The sequence below is a fragment of the Terrapene carolina genome, unplaced genomic scaffold (genome assembly GCF_002925995.2).
Source record: "Terrapene carolina triunguis isolate 2854851 unplaced genomic scaffold, T_m_triunguis-2.0 Scaffold31314, whole genome shotgun sequence".
Classification (NCBI taxonomy): domain Eukaryota; kingdom Metazoa; phylum Chordata; order Testudines; family Emydidae; genus Terrapene; species Terrapene triunguis.
In genome coordinates this window covers 60,733-70,943 of record NW_020695665.1, presented here as the reverse complement: position 1 = coordinate 70,943, position 10,211 = coordinate 60,733, and the positions used below count along the sequence as shown (strand labels likewise).

At 44.4% G+C, this 10,211-nt stretch overlaps 1 protein-coding gene across 1 annotated transcript; it reads right to left on the bottom strand.

Moving 5' to 3' along the window:
- Positions 1-555: 555 nt before the first annotated feature.
- On the bottom strand, positions 556-1,494 carry LOC112121553 (olfactory receptor 52N4-like). The gene has a single exon (XM_024220461.1). The coding sequence runs from the start codon at positions 1,492-1,494 to the stop codon at positions 556-558; it is 939 nt and encodes a 312-aa protein (XP_024076229.1).
- Between the last annotated feature and the right edge of the window lie 8,717 nt (positions 1,495-10,211).

Sequence of the window (10,211 nt, the reverse complement as noted above, 5' to 3'; positions counted from 1 at the left end):
GTCTGTTAGTCTATAAGGTGCCACAGGACTCTTTGTTGCTAATTTGTTACTGTTAGTCTTTATTTGCTTTATCCTCCAGGTTTTCTCAAGGATTGGATGTAAAAAAAAATTGCTCACCGGATCAATGTACATATGATAAAGAAGTTCAGCATTGTAGGATCTTTCTTTTCTCTTTGGCTATATGAAAGTGTAGGTTCTCTTCCTCAATCTGATCAGGAACATAGTCACACAGGCATTAATGGAAAGCCACCTTGCATCAGACAGCTCCAGTATCTTCTGGTGGTCTAAGAGTTACAGAAAGGCAAGTGATAGGGTGTGTGGAGCTGAGGGCTGACACATGCCAATGATAGAGGACTGATGATGGTGAAAGAGAAGGAACTCAGCAACAGAGAGAGCAGTGCTTGGTGATGGAGTGACAAGACATTACAAGAGAGGAACTTCTCAGAAGTTCCACAATGCTGAAATCAGCCAAACTGGGATAGAGAACCTTGATTAACCAGGAGATAAACTTTTCCCCAGATGTCACACAGGTTTAAAGTCAGTGGCCCCCAGTGATCAACTCCTGAAGGTGTATTTGCCCACTTTCTCACGAAGCTCTTTGGTTTTGACCCCATAAATGATAGGGTTCAGCATGGAAGGGATGAGGACATAGAGGTCAACCAAGATGATGTGAATGTGGGGAGCGATGCCCTGACCGAACTGGTGTGTCAGGCTGGTGAAGAAGATGGGACTATAAAACATCAACATCACACAGATGTGGGCTGTGCAGGTGTTGAGTGCTTTTTGGGGGGCTCTCTTGGAGGAGATTCTGAGGACGGTCCTGATGATAAGACCATAGGACAGAGCAATGAGCATCAGATCTGACCCCATGAGTACAACGGCCATCAGTAAGCCGTATGTATTGTTGACTGTGATATCCCCACAAGACATCTTTGCCACAAGCAGGTGCTCACAGTGCGTGTGGGGGATAATGTGGCTGGCACAGAATGGTAGCCTGCTCAGGAGCAGGGGCAGAGGCAGCATGAAGACAGCTGACCTTATCAAACTTGCAAGCCCTAGCTTAGCTACTCGTGCATTGGTGAGGATGGTGGCGTATCTCAGAGGGTTACATATGGCAACATAGCGATCAAAGGCCATTGTCATGAGAACAGCAGACTGCATAAAAGCAACTGTGTGAAGCAAGAAAATCTGGCTGAAGCAGCCACCCACAGTAATGACTTTCAGATTGAACCAAAATATACACAGTGCCTTTGGCAAGATGAGGGTACACTTGGCGATGTCTGTGAGTGCCAGCATGCAGAGCAGCAGGTACATGGGCTTGTGCAGGGTCTGCTCTTTGCCTACAACAAAGAGAACCATGAAATTTCCCAACAGGCTGATAATGTAGGAGGTAGAGAAAGGGATGGAAATCCAGACGTGGGCATCTTCCATGCCAGGGATCCCCATTAGGATGAATGTTGATGGGTCATAATGGGTGAGGTTCAAAGCTGCCATGAAGTCGTCAATGCGTCGATTAGTCTTAGAAATGCTAACGTACCTTTGAAGGGAGAGAAGCTCAGTGAGGGGGGTTACACACTTTTTACAACAATTAATATAGTAAATATTTTATAGTTATTACCAACCTAGAATGGGTGGTGAGCAGTGAGGTGACAACATTTGCAGATGGCACCAGATTATTTAGGTCACAGTCAAGTACGGAGAACTTCTCAGGGTGAGAGAGCCAAGCCAGGTTAATGGGGAGCATGTTGGCAGATGAATTTTGATGTCAGGAACTGCAATGTGTATGGCCAATGGACGGGAAAGCTTGAACTCCTTAAACCCCTAACAAGGTTGTAGTTTACCTGTATGAACTCAGGACAGGGATCTGGGCATCTTGGTACACAGACAGAAATTAAGCAAAACATTGGGGTCTAGGAGCAGTGGTATAGAGAATCATACAGAAAATACAATGCCATGAGATCAGTCAGTCAATGTTTCACCCTCCTCTGGACTCCTCTGTGTAGTACGGGCACCCTTCTCGCATAGGATATTACAGAACTAGAGGGGTTCAGGCAAAAGCAACAAGAATGATCAAGGGCCTGAGAAAACTCATATTGAGAGAGAGGTTGAACAGACTAACAAATTTATTAGAGCATAAGCTTTCGTGGGCTACAGCCCACTTCTTCGTATGCATAGAATGGAACATATATTGAGGAGATGTATATACACACATACAGAGAGCATGAAAAGGTGGGAGTTGTCTTACCAACTCTGAGAGGCCAATTAAGTAAGAGAAAAAAACTTTTGAAATGATAATCAAGATAGCCCAGTACAGACAGTTTGATAAGAAGTGTGAGAATACTTACAAGGGGAGATAGATTCAATGTTTGCAATGGCTCAGCCATTCCCAGTCCCTATTCAAGCCTAAGTTGACTGTATCTAGTTTGCATATCAATTCCAGCTCAGCATTTTCTCGCTGGAGTCTGTTTTTGAAGCTTTTCTGTTGCAAAATTGCCACCCGCAGGTCTGTCATTGAATGACCAGACAGGTTAAAGTGTTCTACTGGTTTTTGAGTATTATGATTCCTGATGTCAGATTTGTGTCCATTAATTCTTTTGCACAGAGACTGTCCGGTTTGGCCAATGTACATGGCAGAGGGGCATTGCTGGCACATGATGGCATATATCACATTGGTAGATGTGCAGGGGAACGAGCCCCTGATGGTATGGCCGATGTGATTAGGTCCTATGATGATGTCACTTGAAGAGATATGTGGACAGAGTTGGCATTGGGCTTTGTTGCAAGGATAGGTTCCTGGGTCAGTGTTTTTGTTCAGTGATGTGTGGTTGCTGGTGAGTATTTGCTTCAGGTAGGGGGGTTGTCTGTAAGCGAGGACAGGTCTGTCTTCCAAGATCTGTGAGAGTGAGGGATCATCTTTCAGGATAGGTTGTAGATCTTTGATGATGCGCTGGAGAGGTTTTAGTTGGGGGCTGAAGGTGACTGCTAGTGGTGTTCTGTTATTTTCTTTGTTGGGCCTGTCTTGTAGGAGGTGACTTCTGGGTACTCGTCTGGCTCTGTCAATCTCTTTTTTCACTTCAGCAGGTGGGTATTGTAGTTTTAAGAATGCTTAATAGAGATCTTGTAGGTGCTTGTCTTTGTCTGAGGGATTGGAGCAAATGTGGTTGTATCTTAGAGCTTGGCTGTAGACGATCGATCATGTGGTGTGTCCTGGATGGAAGCTGGAGGCATGTAGGTAAGTATAGTGGTCAGTAGGTTTCCGGTATAGGGTGGTATTTATGTGACCATTGCTTATTAGTACAGTAGTGTCCAGGAAATGGACCGCTTGTGTGGATTGATCTAGGCTGAAGTTGATGGTGGGATGGAAATTATTGAAATCATGGTGGAATTCCTCAAGGGCTTCTTTTCCATGGGTCCAGATGATGAAGATGTCATCAAAGTAGCTCAAGTAGAGTAGGGGCGTTAGGGGATGAGAGCTAAGGAATCGTTCTAAGTCAGCCATAAAAATGTTGGCATACTGTGGGGCCATGCGGGTACCCATAGCAGTGCCGCTGACTTGAAGGTATATATTGTCCCCAAATGTGAAATAGTTGTGGGTGAGGACAAAGTCACAAAGTTCAGCCACCAGGTTAGCTGTGACATTATCAGGGATACTGTTCCTGATAGCTTGTAGTCCATCTTTGTGTGGAATATTGGTGTAGAGGGCTTCTACATCCATAGTGGCCAGGATGGTGTTTTCTGGAAGATCACTGATGGATTGTAGTTTCCTCAGTAAGTCAGTGGTGTCTCAAGACAGCTGGGAGTGCTGGTAGCATAGGGCCTGAGGAGAGAGTCCACATAGCCAGACAATCCTGATGTTAGGGTGCCAATGCCTGAGATGATGGGGCATCCAGGATTTCCAGGTTTATGGATCTTGGGTAGCAAATAGAATACTCCTGGTCGGGGTTCTAGGCATGTGTCTGTACAGATTTGTTCCTGTGCTTTGTCAGGGAGTTTTTTTAGCAGATGGTGTAGTTTCTTTAGGTAATCCTCAGTGGGATCAGATGATAATGGCCTGTAGAATGTGGTGTTAGAGAGCTGTCTAGCAGCCTCTTGGTCATATTCCAATTTATTGATGACGACAGCACCTCCTTTGTCAGCCTTTTTGATTATGATGTCAGAGTTGTTTCTGAGGCTGTAGATGGCGTTGTGTTCAGCATGGCTGAGGTTATGGGGCAAGTGATGTTGCTTTTCCACAATTTCAGCCTTCGCACGTTGACGGAAGCAATCTATAACCTGTCTGGTCATTCAATGACAGACCTGCGGGTGGCAATTTTGCAACAGAAAAGCTTCAAAAACAGACTCCATCGAGAAACTGCTGTGCTGGAATTGATATGCAAACTAGATACAATCAACTTAGGCTTGAATAGGGACTGGGAATGGCTGAGCCATTACAAACATTGAATCTATCTCCCCTTGTAAGTATTCTTATACTTCTTATCAAACTGTCTGTACTGAGCTATCTTGATTATCACTTCAAAAGTTTTTTTCTCTTACTTAATTGGCCTCTCAGAGTTGGTAAGACAACTCCCACCTTTTCATGCTCTCTGTATATATATATATATCTCCTCAATATATGTTCCATTCTATGCACCCGAAGAAGTTGGCTGTAGCCCATGAAAGCTTATGCTCAAATAAATTTGTTAGTCTCTAAGGTGCCACAAGTACTCCTGTTCTTTTTGCGGATACAGACTAACACGGCTGCTGCCCTGAAACCTGTTGAAAAGACTGAGATTGTTGCCTTACAAAGGATACAAAGAAGAGGGAACATGAGAAAAGTCTATAAAATACTGACTGATAGCGGGTAGATTGAGAAAGTGTTCTCCCTGTCTCCTAACACAAGATCAAGTGGACGTTCAATTAAACTGAAAGGGGGCAAATTCAAAAAAGATTAAAAAATGCTTTTTTCACTCAATGATTAATTAGACCAATGAACTCATTGACACAAGAGGTAATTGAGGCCACCAGCTAAGCAAGGGTCAGGAAGGGTTTGGTCATTCACATGAGCAGTAAAACTACCCCATTATACTAGTTACAGCTAAATAAATATTTAGGAAAACGTATACACCAATGTGTGCCAGGGCATAAGTCAGTCTCTAGGTTTTAGGCATTAGGCTGACACCCTCTTGAGGCTCAAGTCACCTCACCCATCCATCTACTGCTCAGATTTCTCCACATTCTCCTTTGTGCTCAACAGAATGGGCAGGAAGGGCACTAGGGTCTTGGTATTTAGGGCTACAGGCCTGCACCTCTGTTACTTTCTGTGTTTCTTTTGGTGAGACACTTTTTGCAGGAACCCAGCTTTGTCTGAGACATAAGCTACAGTTGTTAACTGACAAGTGTGAGGAGAGACACGTGTCAGCAACTTAGCCGCTTATCCTTCTCATGACTGAATACTGATGATGTTTGAAGATGACACAAAAAATGGGGGATCATAAATAATGAAGAGGACAGTTTAGGGATTCAGAGCAATCTGGATTGATTGGCAAACTGGGTTGAAGCAACACATGTTCTAATATAGCTATGTAGATATCTACATCTAGGAACAAAGAATGTAGGTGATGCTTCCACGATGGGGGACTCTCGTTGGAAGCGCAGTAACTCTGAACAAGATTTGAAAGGATAATTAGCTAAACATGTGCTCCCAGTGTGACCCTGTGGCCAAACATGTCAATGTGATCTGTGGATGATAACCAGGAGAATCTCAAAGAGAGAAACTTATTTTACCTCTATATTTGGCACTTTTGCGACTGCTGCTGGAATCTTGTGTCCAGTTCTGGTGTCTACAATTTAGAACAAAGTCACAAGAATTAGTAACATGTATCAGTGGGGTAGCCATGTTAGTCTGTATCCACAAAAACAGCGAGGAGTCCGGTGGCACCTTGAAGACTAACAGAGGTATTTGGGCATAAGCTTTCGTGGGTAAAAAATACAACTTCTTCAGATATATTTGGGCATAAGTCCCCTTCATCAGATGTGTGGAGTCAAGAATTAGTAAAAGATTAGAAAACCTGCCTTCTAGTGATAGACACAAGGATCTCAGTAATTTTAATTTAACAAAGGTAGTTGAGAGGTGACTTGATAACAGCTATAAGTACCTACATGGGGAACAAATATTTAATAATAGGTTTTTCAGCCTAGCATACAGAGGTGTAACAGGATCTAATGGCCAGAAATTGTAGTTAATGAAATTCTGACTGGAAATAAAGCATATATTTTTTAAACCATGAGAGTAAACTTTGGAACAATTATCAAGAGTCTTGGCACATTTTTCATCACTGCTCTATAGGACATCAGAACAGGTGATCACAATGATCCCTTCTGACCTTGGAATATATGAACATCTCCCCAGGCGTCAGCTGGAGACATTTTGCCTACAAGATTGAACCTCAGCTTACTGAAGGATTTCTTTCCGTTCATGACCCTGTTGACTATAGTCCTGTGGGGAGAAATTCTCATGTGACTGCAGCATCTTGGAAATGTTACACTCGGGGTGTATTTCACGAGGCTGAGAGATCCCATGGATGAATGTTTTAGGTGATAAAATTAATGGCTTGAGAACATAAAATCGTTGTACTGAGGAATGAATATACAACAATCACCATGAATGGCTAACAGAGCTGGCAAGCAAATGGTTCCACAGCATCCTGGGTTTAACATCTGTTTTCCAGTGGCCCACTCTTTTGGGCAGCTTCCAGTTACAGCTCCTGCATGTAACAACTGTACATATCTATCACATGTTTCAGAGTTGCCGGCTCTCATTATATAATGTGGATAATCCTCAGCTTGTGAGTTGTTCCTGTGTAGAAATCTATGAAGCACCATGCAGTGTGTATGGGTGTAACAAGAGAAGCCACATAGGTGCTTGCCCCCCCCACACACACACACACCGGGCAGCAGCTACATCCTCTGGTTTCCCCGAGAAGACCAAAAATTTAGTCAGGGGTCTCTGGTACAAATCATGTACAGGTCATGGAGCTGTGAATGTTGGTTTATTGCCCATGACTTGTCCATGTGTTTTACTAAAAATGCCCATAACGAAATGTCTGCAGTGTTCTCAGGAAGACTCACCAGGTGGGAGATAAGTTTCTCCTAAGGCCTATTGTTTTCCCTTATGGCTCATAGTCGGTGTTACCCAGGTGTAATTACATGTGAAACACAGATATGTAGTCAATATTCATAACTTCAGATACTAAAATGATACATGCTTAGAAATAGGACAATCATATTCAGAAAATCATATATTTTCCAATAACATGTTATATAACCTGTCTTGCATAAAATGTATTATAATTATGCTATAATCATGTCATAATAATATCACTGTGAAGAATATGTGGTGCAATCTCACACAAAGATCAATGGTTCTTTTCTCCAGTGAAATGCCTGAAATTACATAACAACAACTGTTGGAAACAAAACTGAATAAAGGTTAAGATAGGGCTAAATGCAGTCAGGGCCAGAAAAGAACACAGTGCTGACCTTGGACCAACAATCACCAAGAAAAATTCAATTTCAGCAGCGTTGCCCATTTGTCCATGTATATGCCGCTCCCCACCCCCACCCCCCGCAGCGCTGCTCACCTGTCCCTGTACACCTCTCAGTGCAGCCTGCTTCTCAGTGTACACTGCCCTCCCTACCTCCAGAACCCCAGCACTGCCTGCATGTCCATCTATACACTGCTCCCCACCCCCACAACCCCGATTGCTGCCTGCCTACCCGGGTACATCCCGCTCCCTGCCCCACAATGCCCAGTGCTTGCCACTTGTTCCATGCAGGTCTCCCCCCACCACAACTTCCAGCCGTGCCACACAGTGATACTCCTCACCCAGGACCAAAACCAGGTGCCAGACCCCACAGCGACAAGTCACAGAAATACCTCCACAGACTAGGTTAAACTCAGTGTCTGCCTGCACCAGGGAAAAGGGGGAGATCAGTCTGAACTGCCTTTCTGGGGACGAAGGGAACCCCAGCAGCAGCTCTACCTGTGCAGGGAGGAGAGATGGACAAACCAGGTGGGAGGGAGAGAGGACATGGAGACTAAAAGGAGACAGCATGAGTAACTGTTCCTCAAAATGACACAAAGCTTTAACATATTGCAGCCCGCTAGAAACCCAGACATCCCTTCCTGAGGCTGTAGTGGGGTTACTCATGGGAGGAGGAGGGTCTGGATGGGGGATGTTGTCAGAGATAATCTGCTACAGCGTTGTCCTCATGACGCCTCTTTGGTCTGTGCATTAGGCAGGATGTTTATTCCCTATTTCACCCAGTTTCAGGACTCCACACCACTGTCTCCCCCCTCCCTGCCCCACATACACACACTGTGTGTTCCTGTCCTCTCCAGAACCAGGGATGCAAGGGCACAGGGAGAGCAGACCCCCTCCCTCACTAAAAAGAATTATCTTCATTGTTCTGAACCTTTAAGCATATGAGTTTGAGATTTCAGCAACTCTCCTTTCCTGTCAGTTCTTCTTTGGTCCAAACGAGCTCACCCATCCTTAGAGGCCATGCGACCACTCCAGCTGACATCACTGGAGGCTCATGGTTGGGATAAATCAGGCCATTTATTTAAGTCTCTAAATGTTGATTTAGGGTGAACTCCTGGCCGTGTTGGGAGTTTTGCCATTGAACTGAATGGGACCAGATTCACTCTCAGTGTTTAACCTTTGACTCTGAGCTGTGAAAATCATGGCTTTGAGTCCTGCTACAGAGAGTTCTAGGGTGCTGAAAGAGTTTGAAGGAAACCTCCTGTTCATTTGGCGTTCTGAGACCAGATATGAAAGGTGGGGATTCCAGAACACATCAGCCTGATTTTGCTGTCACGGAAGCCAGTGTCAATCTGGAGTGACCCAGTGAAGGCAGAATGTGAGAGCAGTATCTGGCCAGGGTGTGACCCATTCTTGTTGTGAACCCTCTGATAACACAGATACCCACTGCAGAGCCTTCGGCTGCACTTCCGGAAAGGGCAGTGAAGTTGCTGAGTTGGAAAAAATAGAATGAACCAGAGGAAAAACCTCACAGCCCCAAAAAAGGAAACTACTGAAACAGACAGTAAGACAGAGGGACTGATCTTAAAAACAATTATTTGTCTAATCTATTTCCAATAAATTGGTAGTTCCAATTTTACCAGGTGAATCCCTGGCTGTTTCTGACAATACTAAACAGTTCAAGTCACCGTGCTGGTGAATTCCTACACAGACGGTTCCTGACTTGAACCCTGGAACCCTTCCGGAGCCCTCAACACTAACTTTAATACAGAAACAGGCAACTCACCAAAATCCCGCTCAGCAGAGAGAGACAGAAGAAGGCAGAGCCCTGAGAATCAGTGTATGGATCTCACATGGCTGACTCACCATATGCTGGACAACAACCTTTATGATTCCCCTGTACAGTCCCTGCAGACTCTCAGATTGGCCAGGACTCCCGGACAATTCCCTTGACTCCATGAGCCATTGGATGAGCAGAAAATAGACCCTGGAGAACTTCAGCATGAGAGCATCTCCTGGGAGTGAAGAAATGATTATCAGATAACAGGGGCACAGATTGTCAGGGCAAACTGAGTATTGCAGACTGTTGTTCAGCGTACCGATTCACAATGGCTTTTTTTTCTGTGTAATACACTACGTGTGGGAATGCGGCCACAAGATATGGGACCAAAAACCATTTTCAATTGATCCTAGTAGTGTATTGTTGCATACCACCCATGCAATTGTAATATCCAGTCTGTTAGCCTCTGAAAATCACTGCCACCCTCTTGAGACCAAATGACTTGATAATGAATTGAGGCAAAATTGACAAAGCCCTGGCTGGGACAATTTAGTTGGGAATTGGTCCTGCTTTGAGCAGGGGATTGGACTAGATGATCTCCTGAGTTCTCCTCCAACCCTAATCTTCTATGTTTCTATAAGGACGTGGCAAAGGCTTTTTTCTCCCAGGATTCTGGCATTGAAGGTGTTTGCCAGTATCCATTTGTGAAGTCAAAAGTGGATATCTATCTGGCAACTTCCAACTGTTCTAATAGTTCATTTACTCTCTGCATTGGGTAAGCATCACGTTTCAATACAGTGTTGATCTTTCAGAAATTGATGCAGAAATGGGCTGTGCCATCCTGCATCACAACTAGTACAGTAACTCCTCACTTAAAGTCGTCCCGGTTAACGTTGTTTCATTGTTAC